Source organism: Netta rufina (assembly GCF_964035555.1).
Source record: "Netta rufina genome assembly, chromosome: 18".
NCBI classification, from domain to species: domain Eukaryota; kingdom Metazoa; phylum Chordata; class Aves; order Anseriformes; family Anatidae; genus Netta; species Netta rufina.
In genome coordinates this window covers 2,473,124-2,487,909 of record NC_140142.1, presented here as the reverse complement: position 1 = coordinate 2,487,909, position 14,786 = coordinate 2,473,124, and the positions used below count along the sequence as shown (strand labels likewise).

Here is a 14,786-nt window from a genome sequence, read left to right as displayed (position 1 = left end):
GACATCTCCTTGCTCCATGCATCCAGCAGATAAACACCTCTCAGCCACCTGCTTTCTCTTCTTCTAGAGGAACTGGGGACAGAATAACAAAACCAAGTAAAACTCACAAATTTTGAGCCACAGAAGGACCTGATGCTCTGCAAACACTGCTCAAAAACGGCGACCAGAACTGTGGGTCACCAGCACTGCTCTGGTCACATATCCGAAACACAGCACCTCATGGGCTGCTCTGCAGAGACTAACTCTGTCCCAGCCACAGCCAGTACAGGTCCCCTGATGAACAAGAAGGTTCCCTCCGAGCTCTGGAAAGAGACAGGAAATTGCTAATAAGCACCAGGACAATTGAGGAAGCCCAAAGGCCCTTCTGAAGGGTCACTAAGTGCCACCTGAGAGGCAGTGCTGGGCAGTGGGGAGGGCCAGGAGAAAGACTTGTGAGAAGGCTGTGAGAAACAAGGACACCCATGGCTTTAGCAGATCCTTAAAGTCCTGCCTGAGTCCCCAAATGGAAAGCAGGGTATGTCTGTGGGTGGAGAAGTAGCCAAATCTTGGGACTGGGAGCAGGGCTGAAGGTCCCTGCGTGAAGCTGGGCTGATGGAGAAGTGTCCACCTTGCATGTGTGCCTCAGCCTGGGAGCAGGGGCCTGCCTGTGGTGCGGGATGTCTGGGCTGTGCTCAGCCATGCCCCAGGAGATGACCTTGCTCTCTTCCTCCCCACCACTCCCCACATGGGGCAGGCCCTCAGGAAACACCCCTGAGCCTGGAGATGCACCAACCTGCTGCAGTGAGGTGCCACTACTGTAGGGGCAGAGGGGAGGCTTGGAGAGACCCGTGGGGCCTGCGGGCAGGAGTGGTGTGGCCTGGGGAAGTGAGTGGAAAAGTTACCCTGGAGCCATAGGAGCCATTCTGGAAAGGAAACTTGTAGGCAGGAAGCGCACTTTTGTGATGGTGCCGAGCTGCTGGGCACATGTTCAGGGTGCTCTGATGGACTTTTATGTCCTTTTCCATCATGTATTAAGTGCCACGTTTCTCAGGAATAGAGTACCCAACAGAGCAGTGACAGATACTCTGAGATCATGAAAGCCACCAGAAAGATGCCCCTAAGAATATGACTGATATAGTGAGGTCAGGAGAAGCCCTGGTCAGGAGAAATGTGAGATTTGGAGGAGGGCATAGGACTATCCAGCAGAAACTAAAGATTTTGTAAAAGGTAAGTTGGTTCAGGCTATGTGGAAGCTGCTGTAACCGTGACTTAAAACACTTATATGAGGCTATTCCCCAGCTTCAAAGAGCAAACTTAATTCCTACATTTAAATGTTACTCCACACCCAAACAGGAATCAACTACTCCTATGCCTGACATCTAAGTGTGCACTGAAGCCAAAACTCAGTCCATAGCCTCTTTCCCTTACCCTTACTCTCTTGCTTACCTTGATCCCTACCCTTAACACTAGATTTAAATGCTCTATTTAGGCCTAGAATTATTGGAAAAACTAAACAAACCCTAAATCACTAAGCTTGTCCGCACTTTAACCACAGACCTGATACGCAAAGCAGAACACCAATCCCTCCCAAAAAATCTTTCTTTAAATTCAAACCCAGAAAGGTGAGCCCTAGTCCCCTGATGCATGAGCACCTAACAGCTGATTCCCCTGTTCCTGTGCATTGACTTCCTCACCTTCAGCCCCTCTCCTAACCCTTACCTTTAGGTACCATACTGGGTGTGGCCCTTAGTGCAGGCCAAGAACTGTGAGGTTACTCTGCAGTCACATGGCATGCAAAGATGGATGTGAGGGGTCATGGGTCTGATCAGCTTGTGGGCCACAAAGAGGAGATGGATGGGAGTGCTCTGAAGGGCTCAGCTCTGCCTCAGGATCTCCTGCCCCAGCAGGAGGAGCATAACTGTGGCAGTGACTGTGAGGTCACTTCTGTCTCTGCACTTGATAGGGCAGCAGCAGGAACGTGTCATAGAAAGGGACTGTGAGGTCACTTCTGCCTGAATTAGGTGGCAGGTCAGCCTTGACTACTCCCTGGGAGCTGCACTTTTGGGCTGACATCTGGCAGTGGCCCTGCTAGGCCAGCAGAAGGCACCTGCTTGGCATGCTGACTGGGGGATCCCCTCTGCCTCCAGACCCAGGAGGACCCAGGCAGAAAGAAGGCCCCCAGATGGGTTGTCCTGTCCCTTCTGCTTGAGTCCATGAGTGGGCAGCAGGAGGCACAAGGCTTGGCTGTGTCTAGCCAAGAAGCTGCAAGGCCAGCAGCAGGCCCCTGGCTTGGAAGCTGCTGCTGAGGTGGCTTGTGTCTGATCAGACCTGGGCTTTGTCTTTCAAGGAGTACCTGGTGAGAGTTGGCGAGACATGGGTGAAACAAAGGATGAGAGCAAGGTTGCGGACAGAGATGGGTTTGTGTAGACTTGAAGGAAATAGGGCAAAGTGTGGGACAGCATAGGAAAGCCTGCAGAGGAGAAGGCAGAGGGTGCTGGTAAAAAGGGAAGGCCACAACTGCCCTGACGTTTTTGTCCCCTTGGCTAGAGCTTGCTGGGAGATATGTTATATTAATTCTGATGGGCCTTAATTGATTTCTTTCAACTCTGAGCAGCAGCTCAGAGGTGTCATACCACTGTTCTTCTCATGGCATCCCACTGCCCACTCCATCCCACAGATCCCAGGAAGAGCCTTGAGCCAGACATGGGGATGCAGGATCTCCTCTCCCAGTGGCTGGGGTCAGGCCTTGGCTCTTCTGCTTCACTAAAATCAACCAAGAGTTTTCTCAGCACAGGACTTTGCCAGTCTGCAATCATGGCCTCTAATTATCTACCCTAACACATCCCTGAGGAGGCTTTCTTAGTAACAGCCCTCAGTCGGGCCCATTCATACTCCAAGTCGCTTCAACTTTTCCTCCTGACTTTACTTGCTCAAGCGGTTACATCACTCTCTTCTATAGTACCTGAGCTCCACAGCATCAGTGCCGAAATACATCATGGACCTCATTAAAATGCAGAAACTCCTAACATCTCTTCCATAGTTTTCACGGCTTGTGCAGCTAATTGCAGAGCTTGCATGATGTAGTTAAGGAAGAAGATTTCAAAAAGCAACTAATGAAAATATTTTCTGTTTATAAATCCTGAATTTTGCTACATTTCAGTTTTGAGCATCTTTCTTCTTCTGCTATTTTTCTATGGTGTCTTCTTTGGAAACCTTCATCGGGAGGAAAAGTAGAGTCTAGAGGTCTGACACATCTGCTGCCAGCAGTAGTCTTTGTCCCTGTAACTGCAGCCCAGCCCAGCACATGAAACCCTTTCTAAGAGAAGTCAGGAGTTCCTAGGGAAAAAAATGAAATAAAATAATAAAAAAAATGAAATAAAATAAAATAAAATAAAATAAAATAAAATAAAATAAAATAAAATAAAATAAAATAAAATAAAATAACAAAAAATTGAAATGACCATTGGAACCTGAGAAATTCTGCTAGAATCTTTGCAGACAACTGGACATCTATGCTCTATTGGGTCTTCTGTGGAAAACTCAAGATGCAAACTAAAGAAAATATATCTTCGTTGGCTGTAGCTGTACCCATGAGATTGGCCTCTTTTGGGAAACTGTCACCTTCCAGACAAAGAAACCTAAACTGAGTGATGTGAAAATACCTGCCCAGTCAATACAGTAGGGCAAAGTCATATTTTCTGTGCTGTAGATGAAGAAGGCGAAAAGAATTCTGTTATGCCTGACACTACTCTGGGAAGTGTAACCCAGGTCAGGCAACTTTACCTTAGTGCTGACAAGTCCATCACTAAGCCACGCTCCCAAGCTTTACATCTACACCTTGGCTCTCCAGTCGATGACCCAGCTCATGGATGGCAATCAGGGAGTCTTGGTTAGCGTGACACTGCCTCAGGTGCGCCACCACGGTAGCCATTGGCACCTGCTGTTCTTCACCCCTCAGCAAACCCACAACAGAAGGATTCTGTGGAAGGCCAAGCAAGGTAGACAACTGTTTCATGTCCTTTGTCTCCAAGGCAGCTCTGCCAAAGCCCCACCGGTGGTGCCCTCTTGGAACTCTGAATTCCCTCTCCTGAAGCAGTCTATGCCGAGGATGCACATAGCCTCTGGGCCAGTCCCAATGGGGTGCTTTTGCCATTCCTTCCCAGTTAGACTCACCTCAGCCTCCAGTACAGTTAACTGTTGGGATCCCCCTGTCACTCCAGAAATACAGGTGGGTTCTACCTCTTTCTAGCTTGATGGCATTAGGGTACTCTGTGCACTGGTGAGTACTGATGTGTCAGTAGAGCCTGATACATTTGTGGGTGTGATGTACCAGGCCATTAAATATACCAAGTCCAGTAAACGTGATTGTTCCTTTCTTCCCCGCCTCCCCCTGGCTGGAAGCAGAACCCCTCTAGTCCTGCTTATAGTATTCTTTACGATGTCTGGTAGACGAACCACTGGAAACACGTCCCACCACAGCACAGTCATCCCACAGTACAAGGGACAGGGCGATGCCAGACAAGGGATGCATTACAGTGCAGGAGTTGTGGCAAAACTCAGCCTGAAATACTCAAGAACAGGACACCTCAAATGGCTGAAGCAGAACCCATCTGTGTATCCTAGTTTGGGAATCATCCCCTTCCATCAGGGATATGAAAGTAAAAAATGTGAAATGCCCCATCAGGTCAATGTGGAAAAAATATTCAGAGGTTTTGTGCTGGAGTGGCAGAAGGGAAAAAGTATTGCATTGTGCCTCAGACTAATCAAGGAGACCTAATGCAGTTCATCCCTGAGATAAAGCAAACACTCTAAGAATTGTGAGGGATGTTCAGTTGTGGCCTAACATGAAGAAGAAAGTTGATCACTGGTGAAGGAACAGTCTCTTCCTGCCACCACCAATCTGGTTACACAAGCATCAGAAGAACGTCTCTGCAGTATCTCCAAACCAGCTGGACACCGGGTGCTCATGGTGCAGAGGATCTTTTGGGGATGAACTCATTCATGATGTAACCCTGAGGACAATGTAGAGCAAGGATTACATATGTCAGCAATACCTCAACCCACCGCAGTCTTTCTTCCCCCTATCTCCCTGTCCTGCCCTTCTTTCCTTCAGGATTAGAGTCAGAAGGGACCTCTGGAGGTTTCCAGTGCTAAGATCTGCTCTGAGCAGGGAGAACTTTCACATCAGATCAGGCTGCTTCCTCAATGCTTCTTCCACCTCACTTTTGAAAGCCATACTCCTAGGGGTGTTAGCTGGAAGGCCAGTTCTGATTCAGTGGTGCTACAAGACAGCAGTGTGGAAGAGAAGTGAGACCAGCACCAAAACGACCATGTCTTGCTGATGTCAGTGTTTCTGCCAGGGCAGAAAAGGGCAGCCCCAAACAACACCAGGGTTTTCCACCACGTTGCAGCAGGGATCTTCATCCCACAACCACTGCTGTACCTGAGAAGAGTGTATGAGAAATAAGATCCACAGAAACAGACTACCTGCTGGTTCCTTTATTTAGTTAGTTACAAACAGCTTAGCAGCACCTCTACATGAAGTCTTTGGCTTAGAAGAAAAGGTAAAAGGACACAGAAGAAGAAAAATATATTAAATTTATAAAATAAAAGTATAAAGAAATATTTAGCATATGGAAATAATATTGAAAAGAATGAACAGTTTTTGAAATACGTGAACAAAGGTGTTTCTGCCTTGTCCAGGTATACTTCAGGGAGTCACATGCAGAAGATCGGTTCCTCGTTGAAATACTGAATATTGCAATAACATCCTCAGTGCCTCCTTGAGCTCCTTATTCCTCATGCTGTAGATGAGGGGGTTCACTGCTGGAGGTACCACTGAGTACAGAAAAGCCAACACCAGGTCCAGAGATGGGGAAGAGATGGAGGGGGGCTTCAGGTAGGCAAACATGCCAGTGCTAAGAAAGAGGGAGACCACAGCCAGGTGAGGGAGGCACGTGGAAAAGGCTTTGTGCCTGCCCTGCTCAGAGGGTATCCTCAGCACTGCCCTGAAGATCTGCACATAGGACAGCACGATGAAAGCAAAACAACCAAATGCTAAAGAAAAACTAAACAGAAGTGGCCCAACTTCCCTGAGGTAGGCATCTGAGCAGGAGAGCTTGAGGATCTGGGGGATTTCACAGAAGAACTGGTCCACAACATTGCCTTGGCAGAAGGACAGGGAAAATGTGTTGGCCGTGTGCAGGACAGCATTGAGAAAGCCACTGCCCCAGGCAGCTGCTGCCATCTGGGCACAAGCTCTGCTGCCCACGAGGCTCCCATAGTGCAGGGGCTTGCAGATGGCAACGTAGCGGTCATAGGCCATGATGGTGAGAAGATAAAATTCTGATACAATCAAGAAGACAAACAGAAAGAGTTGGGCAACACATCCTCGAAAGGAGATGGCCCTGGTGTCCCAGAGGGCATTGGCCATGGCTTTGGGCAGAGTGGTGGAGATGCAGCCCAGGTCGAGGAGGCTGAGGTTGAGGAGGAAGAAGTATGTGGGGGTGTGGTGGTGGTGGTGGCAGGCTACGGCACTGAGTATGAGGCCGTTGCCCAGGAGGGCAGCCAGGTAGATGCCGAAATGCAGGAAGAGCGCGAAGTGCAGGAGCTGCAGCTCGCGTGTGTCTTCAAATGCGACCAGGAGGAACTCACTCACAGAGCCGCTGTTGGGCATTTGCTTGTTTTGTGTATGTTGTCCTGCTAAAGGAACAGAAATAGAGTGATAATATATCAGGATTATCTGAGAAAAAACATTTCATTTTTTCAGTTAAACCTCTCAAACCATTTGCCAAACTGCATGTAGAGAGTTGGCAGATCCCTTTCCTTCATTGGTTGCTCCTTCATTTGTACTCTGCTTGTGTCTCCTTGGGCTGCAGGGCAATTGCACTAAGGAGGTTCTCCTGAGAAGAACCTGGGCACTGCTGAGAGCAGAGGAATCCGGGCTCAAAGTGCCAATCTCCTGATTCTCTGAATCATGCTGCTGGCATGGCAGCACTCAGCATTGCGGGACTTCATTCAGGCTAGGCCTCTCTTAGTGCACTCGGTTGCTGCTATACTGACTCAGGTGCATGGTTGTGGTAGGGATTGGCACCAGCTGTCCTTCAGTCCTCATCAACCCCACAACAGTATAATGTTCTCTGTCTCCAAGGCAGCTATGCCAAAAGCCCACCGATACCCTTTTGGGTCCCTGAGATACCTATCCTCTCCTGAAGCAGTCTCTTCCAAGGATGCACAGTGTCTCTGGGCCAGTGCTAATGGGGTGCTTTTGCCACTCCTTCCCACTTAGACACACTTCAGCCTCCAGTACAGTTCAGAGTTGGGATCCCCCTGTCACTGCAGACATACAAATGGGTTCGACCCTCTGTAGCTTGATGACATTAGGGTACACTGTGCAGTGGTGCCCACTAGCTCCTGATACTTCTGTGGGTCTGATGTGCAAGGCCATGGAATCCACACAGTCCAATAAACCCGACTGTCCCCTTCCTCCCCCTGGCTGGAGGCACAGCCCCTCTAGTCCTGCTCATAGTATTCAGTACTGTCTCTGGAGGAGAGCCCGCTGGAAATTGGAGCAGCAGTTCTCTAAGAACCCCTTTTAGTGATTGTTTTTCCTTGCCATTCACATACCCATGCCTCAAGGCTGGAGGTAAATTTTCCATCCCACTTTCTCATGTCCTCTCCATGGTCACACTGGTAAAACCACAGGGTGGCACATAGTGTGTATCCACTGTATCTCCTTTCCTGCCCTCTAATTCCAGAGAGGGGCGCTGTTTCTCCCAGCACCAGAGCAGCATAGGGATAGGGATCGCGTGATTACTGATGCTCTTATGACTTCTTCCTCTTCGTCCTCCTACTCACATGATGGCCCAGCTTTTCTGAAGCCTGCCTCGTCTTCTGACTAACTGACTCACATCCATTGTTTTTTCTTGCATAGAGGAGCAACTGATACAGACACAGGTTGGTTTTCTGGCTCAGACACAGGGCCCAGAAAAAGAGCTGGAGTTGCTGCAGGGCATTTTGCAGATGCTGTAGTAGCTGCAGGGTCTGTCAGAGGGGTTGGAGTGACTGCAGGGCTTTTCACAGAGGCTGGAGTGGCATTGATTGTTTTTGAAGGGGTTTTGCCCCGTTTTGTCTTTGAAGGGGTTTGACGTGCTGGGCACAGATGCAGTTACGGGGATAAAGACCACTGCTGGCAGTGGCATTGTGTTTCAAAGGCTGGGCTACATCCATCTGGAAACACCTGTGAGCTTGAAGATGATAGAATCTCCTGTGGTGAGGTGCCACTACTGCAGGGGGAGAGGGGAAGGAGTGTAAGACATGTGGGACCTCCAGACAGAGTGGTGAGTGCAGAGCAGTAAGTGTGTTCTGGGCATTAAGAAGGCCTGAAAGAGCATAGCATGGCCTTGCTGAAGGTGAGGACCTTGAGGTTTGATGTGAGGGGAGCAGGGGAAAGAGGATGTGGAGTTCAGTTCTGGGATAGAGGGACAGAGGAATTCTGTCTTCTGGCAAAGACAGAAGCAGGTTTGGGTCCAGGACATCCTAGGTGACTGAGGATTATTAACAGGACTTAAAAGAAGCTAGAAGAGTTTGCAGGGATCTCCCAGGCTTTGGCAAAAACCCAGGCAACCACAGCTTTGAGTTAGAAAGAACAGGCAGGGATGTCATAGAAACATTGAGTGGCTGGGGTTGGAAGTGACCTTAAAAATCCTCTAGTTCTGACTCCCTGCCATGGGCAGGGATGCCACCCACTAGATCAGGTTGCCCTGAGCCTCTTCTAACCTGGTCTCAAACACCTCCAGGGATGGGTATAGTGGGTTTACGTGGCAATGTTACCTGGGGGGCTGCAGGGGTGGCTTCTTTGAGAAGAATCCAGATGCCCCATGTGAGATAAGGGCTGGTTTCAACCAGCTCCAAGGGGACCTGCTCCTGAGAGCCAAGCCAATAAACGATGTTGTTTGAGCCTTTGTGAGGGCAGATTTAAGAAAGGGGAAAACAAACAAACAAACAAAAAATGCTGCTCAACAGCAGCTAGGAGAGCGAGGAGTAAGAAACAGCCTTTCAGACACCAAGGTCAGTGCAGCAGGAGGGCAGGAGGTGCTCCAGGCACGCAGCAGCAGTTCTGCTGTGGCCTGTGGAGAGGCCTCTCGTGGAGCAGGTGGACGTGGCCTGGAGGAGGCTGCGGCCCATGGAGAACCCCCGCAGGAGCAAGCCCTGGACCCAAGCTGCAGCCCGTGGAAAGGAGCCCACATGGAGCAGGGGGTCTGAGGGGAGCTGCCGCCTGTGGGGTACCCATGCTGGAGCAGTTTGCTTCTGGGGGATGGACCCTGTGGTACGGAGACATGTGGGAGCAGTTCCTGAAGAGCTGCTGCCTGTGGGCAGCCCCCGTGGGCTCAGTTTGGGAAGGACGGCATCCTGTTGGAGGGACCCCACATGGAACAGAGGCAGAGAGTGATTGTGAAGGAACATCGGAAACGAAGTGCTACAGACTGACCGCAACCACTATTGGCCATTCCCCTGCAATGCTCAAGGGAAGGAGGTGGAAGAAGGTGGATAGGGGGAAGTTGTTTTTATTTTGTTTTCTTTGATTCTCAATCCTATAGCTTGCTAGTAATAGGCAGTAAATTTAACTAATTTCCCTATGCTGAGTCTGTTTTTCCCTTGATGATAACTGTAAACTAATCTCCTGGTGCTTACCTCAACCCTTGAGCCCTTTTATTCATATTTTCTTCCTGTTTCCATTGAGGAAGGGGATTGGGGAGTCAGATAGCAGTTGTGGTGGAGCTCAGCTGCTCACCTGAGCAAAACAACCAAATGAAGCAGAAGAAGAAGGGCAATGTCATGATTGTGAAACAAATCAAGGCATCAGTTTCCTCAAGACATCCTTGAGCTCCTGGTTCCTCATGCTGTAGATGAGGGGGTTCACTGCTGGAGGCACCACCGAGTAGAGAAATGAAATCACCAGGTCAAGGGATGGGGAAGAGATTGAGGGGGGTTTCAGGTGGGCAAACATGATGGTGCTGACAAACAGGGAGACCACGGCCAGGTGAGGGAGGCACATAGAAAAGGCTTTGTGCCGACCCTGCTCAGAGGGAATCCTCAGCACTGCCCTGAAGATCTGAACATAGGACAGCACAATGAAAACAAAACATCCAGTGGTTAAAGAGGCACTAAACATGAGAAGCTGACCTTCCCTGAAGTGGACAGCTGAGCAGGAGAGCTTGAGGATCTGGGGGACCTCACAGAAGAACTGCTCCACAGCATTGCCGTGGCAGAGGGGCAGGGAAAATGTAGTGGCCGTGTGTAGGACAGCATGGAGAAAGCCACTGCCCCAGGCAGCTGCTGCCATCTGGGCACAAGCTCTGGTGCCCAGGAGGCTCCCGTAGTGCAGGGGCTTGCAGATGGCAACGTAGCGGTCGTAGGCCATGACTGTGAGAAGGTAATATTCTGCTCCAACCAAGAAAGCAAAGAGAAAGAGTTGGGCAGCACAGCCTTGATAGGAGATGGCCCTGGTGTCCCAGAGGGCATTGGCCATGGCTTTGGGCAGAGTGGTGGAGATGCAGCCCACGTCGAGGAGGGCGAGGTTGAGGAGGAAGAAGTACATGGGGGTGTGCAGGCGGTGGTGGCAGGCTACGGCGCTGAGGATGAGGCCGTTGCCCAGGAGGGCAGCCAGGTAGATGCCCAGGAAGAGCGCGAAGTGCAGGAGCTGCAGCTCGCGTGTGTCTGCGAATGCCAGCAGCAGGAACTCAGTGATGGTGCTTCTGTTGGACATCTGCTTTTTTCAGGATGTGATTCTGAAAAAATAAGAGGATGAGAGTAATAAAGTACAAGAAATGTATCAGAGGAAAATGAATGCTCTTTCTCATTTAAAATCATCACCTATATTGTGACATTTGGCAGATCCCTTTCATGCATCCTGATTCATTCTGCCAGACGGTGTCTGTTGGAACAGGGGGCTCTACTGTGGGCAGTGCAGGAGTCAGCCCTGTCCTACAGCAAGAGGTGAAGAGGAACATGTGGTAATGTTGGTTTCACTTCCTTCTTGTTCACAAAATGCTTTGCCCCAGTATCGCTCCCAGTTCACCAAACTGCAGAGCAGAGCTGTGGAGCCTTATTGATTGATTGATTGATTGATTGATTTGATTTTTTTGTTTCCTCTGTCCCACCACTCCTGAGGAGTGTTTCCAAGTCACAAACCCTGGCTATTTGTGCTGAACTCAAAGGGAATCCTTGTAGATCATTATCAGAGAAAAAGGGACTGTCACTTTAGTGCACGGTGTTCTCCTTCAGGCCAGTCTGTCCACCAAGTGTGGTTTCAGCTGCCCTGTGAGAGCTGCAGGAAAGTTCTATTCACATGTTTGACTGAAAAGAACAAAGACCCTGCTGAGAGCAGAGGAATCCAGGCTCAAAGTGCCCATCTCCACACCCCTCACCCTGTCCCTGTACTCCCCTTCCCCCAAGCACACAGAGGGCTCACCCCATGGGAATGTGAAACCCCCATCCCCAGACAGCCTGGGAACAAGACCAGCAGCAGCACGGCCAGCTGGAGAAGCCAGGAGGAATGCCAGCGTGCTGCTGCCAGGGTAGACAAGGCCAGGGAGGGACAGACGGACACTCAGCAGACCCTCCTGTGCTGCAGCTCTGCCTGCAGACGAGGCAGCTCCTGCAGGGGACACCTGGGGCTTGAGGGCAGAGGCTGTGCTGGAGGGAGAGGAGAGCAGGGGGTGTCCCAGGGAAGACACCTACCCTGCAGGGGATCGCAGGGAGGTGCCCGAGCACTCCCTAACAAAGCATTTCTGGCAGCAGCTGCCTCTCACCACCTGCCCTGCTCATATCTCTACTGCCTTCCTATGTCCCTGCTGGAAACAGGATCTCTGTCCCCATGTATCTGCCATGTCCTTGATCACAGACCCCATCTGAGAAGCTGTGTGCTTCCTGAATAAAGGACATCACAGGGGTTGCAGCTCCTAAAGACCTGATAAGCCCTGAGGAGACAACAAATGTTGTTGTTTCAGTCTTTAGGCTGAGGTGCCTGAAGGGATTTGATCACGTTAATTGCTGCCATATTGATCTCTCCCTGCAATACTCTTGGAGTCTCAGTCTCCTGTACAATCCAGACAATTCATTGTCATGAACCCTGCCTCCCCTCCACTCCAAGAATCTGAAAGCACAGAATCCAAGCAAGTCTTCTATTTCAGATAAACCAAGACTCGGTCTTCTGTTAAAATGCCCCCTCAAAAATACCATTCTCTAAAACATCTTCTGTGCCACATTACAGGTAAAATAAGACACATCGTGACAGATGTTGTCAGCCATCGGATGTACCAGCTGTACAAGACCCCTCTGGCAACCCCACCTGCATGGCCCTGCTGCCAGAGCCTCACGGTGTCAAGAGCCTGCAGATGTGTCCTGCCACACGCTGCCCTCTGTTGTTGCGCTCCTCAGTGCCTCCAAGCCCTCTCTCCTTCTCTCCTCTCTGTGTGCCAGCTGCGGTCAGAGCCCCCAGTCCTGCTGCGCTGTGCAGAGGAGCTGCTCCTGGGCACAGCTCTCTCTCTGCACCACGGCCCTCTTGCCACGAGCTCTCTCTGTCCCACGAGTCTGGCCCAGCTCAGCAGCACAGCACCAGCCCAAGGCACTGCAATCACCCCTCTGGGGGCTTTGCTGATGAGCCCACACACGAACCTCAGGCACTCAGAGACAATTGAAGACATCTCTCCAGAAGGCCAAGTCAGAGGCAAGTTTCCTGCAGTGTCCCCCTGAGGGCCAGCACTGACACAGCCTTCCTTGGAGCTCGTTAGAGCAGACCCCTGGAGGCAGTGAGGACAAGGAGACAAAGGCAATATGAAGGTGACACTGAAGTGTACATAAAGTGGATTTGTTTCACTAAGTACCAGGGTACAGACAATAACGAATGATTTTAAATTTGAAAATACAGAAAAGGAAGATAAAATAGTAATTAACATTAACAATAGCAATAACAATAACAATAATAATATGTACAAGGCAAATGATGCACCATGCAATTGCTGAGAAGCCCCTCACCGATGCTCAACGTGTCCTTGAGCTTTGGTCCCAATGACCCTGGCCAGCCGGCATCGGGATCTCTTGTGCATGTCCCTTGACCTTAATTTCTTTTTGTACAAAATCAGCTTTCAGAAGAAGTTGGAGTATTTTCTTCCCTTTCTCTAATACTCCCTCTGCTGTGTCACCCCACCCAGTGATGCCATCGACGTAGTGCAGGTGCTCAGGAACTTCCTCCTCTTCCAGGGCAGTCTGAATCATGCTGCTGGCATGGCAGCACTCAGCATTGCGGGACTTCATTCAGGCCACGATAGGCCTCTGTTAGTGCACTCGGTTGCTGCTATACTGACTCAGGTGCACGGCTGTGGTAGGGATTGGCACCAGCTGTCCTTCAGCCCTCATCAACCCCACAACAGAAGGGTCCTGTGAGAGACCAAGGCAAGGCAGACAACAGTATAATGTCCTCTGTCTCCAAGGCAGCTATGCCAATAACCCACCGATACCCTTTTGGGTCCCTGAAATATCTATCCTCTCCTGAAGCAGTCTCTTCCAAGGATGCACAGAGTCTCTGGGCCAGTGCTAATGGGGTGCTTTTGCCACTCCTTCCCACTTAGACACACTTCAGCCTCCAGTACAGTTCAGTGTTGGGATCCCCCTGTCACTGCAGACATACAAATGGGTTCGACCCTCTGTAGCTTGATGGCATTAGGGTTCACTGTGCAGTGGTGCTCACTAGCTCCTGATACTTCTGTGGGTCTGATGTGCAAGGCCATGGAATCCACACAGTCCAATAAATCCAACTATCCCCTTCCTCCCCCTGGCTGGAGGCACAGCCCCTCTAGTCCTGCTCATAGTATTCAGTACTGTGTCTGCAGGACAGCCCGCTGGAAATTGGAGCAGCAGTTCTCTAAGAACCCCTTTTAGTGATTGTTTTTCCTTGCCACTCACACACCCGTGCCTCTAGATTTTCCATCCCACTTTCTCATGTGCTCTCCATGGTCACACAGGTAAAACCACAGGGTGGCACATGGTGTGTACCCACCATATCTCCTTTCCTGCCCTCTAATTCCAGGGAGGGGTGCTGTTTCTCCCAGCACCAGAGCAGCATAGGGATAGGGATCGCGTGATTACTGATGCTCTTATGACTTCTTTCTCTTCGTCCTCCTACTTATATGATGGCCCAGCTTTTCTGAAGCCTGCCTCATCTTCTGACTAACTGACTTTCACATCCATTGTTTTTTCTTGCATATGGGAGCAAGTGATACAGACAGAGCTTGGTTTTCTGGCTCAGACACAGGGCCCAGAAAAAGAGCTGGAGTTGCTGCAGGGCATTTTGCAGATGCTGTAGTAGCTGCAGGGTCTGTCAGAGGGGTTGGAGTGACTGCAGGGCTTTTCACAGAGGCTGGAGTGGCATTGATGGTGGCTCTGTAAGCACAGGCCAAGACCCAGCACACTGCAGTGGCATGTGTCTCTTTGGAAATGCCAGGGTGATAACACCTCCTTTTCAAGCATTTAACCATTTTTTTTTAGGATTCTGCATTTGCTCGGGGTGAAGTTCCAAAGTTCTGGAGGTGTTGACTGTCGTAGGTGCCTGCCCAGATCCTCCCTCACTCCCTGCCACTCCAAACTCTCCTGCCACCAGACAGAAATCTGAATGGTATTCTTAAGTAGTCCTGAAACACATTCAGGAGACATAACAATAGGAGCGTGCTGGTTTGACCATCCCAAGGATATTCCAAACTTTGAAGAGTCAGTGTAAGTAGCCTGGAGGAGAAGGGTGAGGTGAAAGA

General features: G+C 50.2%; 1 protein-coding gene and 1 pseudogene across 2 annotated transcripts in view; one reads left to right on the top strand and one right to left on the bottom strand.

Moving 5' to 3' along the window:
* The window catches only part of LOC311216156 (olfactory receptor 14C36-like), a 249,838-nt pseudogene that overhangs the window by 171,635 nt on the left and 63,417 nt on the right, over positions 1–14,786 (top strand). The window lies entirely within an intron of this gene.
* Positions 5,690–10,747, bottom strand: LOC311216597 (olfactory receptor 14A16-like; the record flags this gene model as incomplete). Its single annotated transcript, XM_084298129.1, has 2 exons — positions 5,690–6,445; positions 10,544–10,747. The coding sequence occupies 2 exons, from the start codon at positions 10,745–10,747 to the stop codon at positions 5,690–5,692; spliced, it is 960 nt and encodes a 319-aa protein (XP_084154255.1).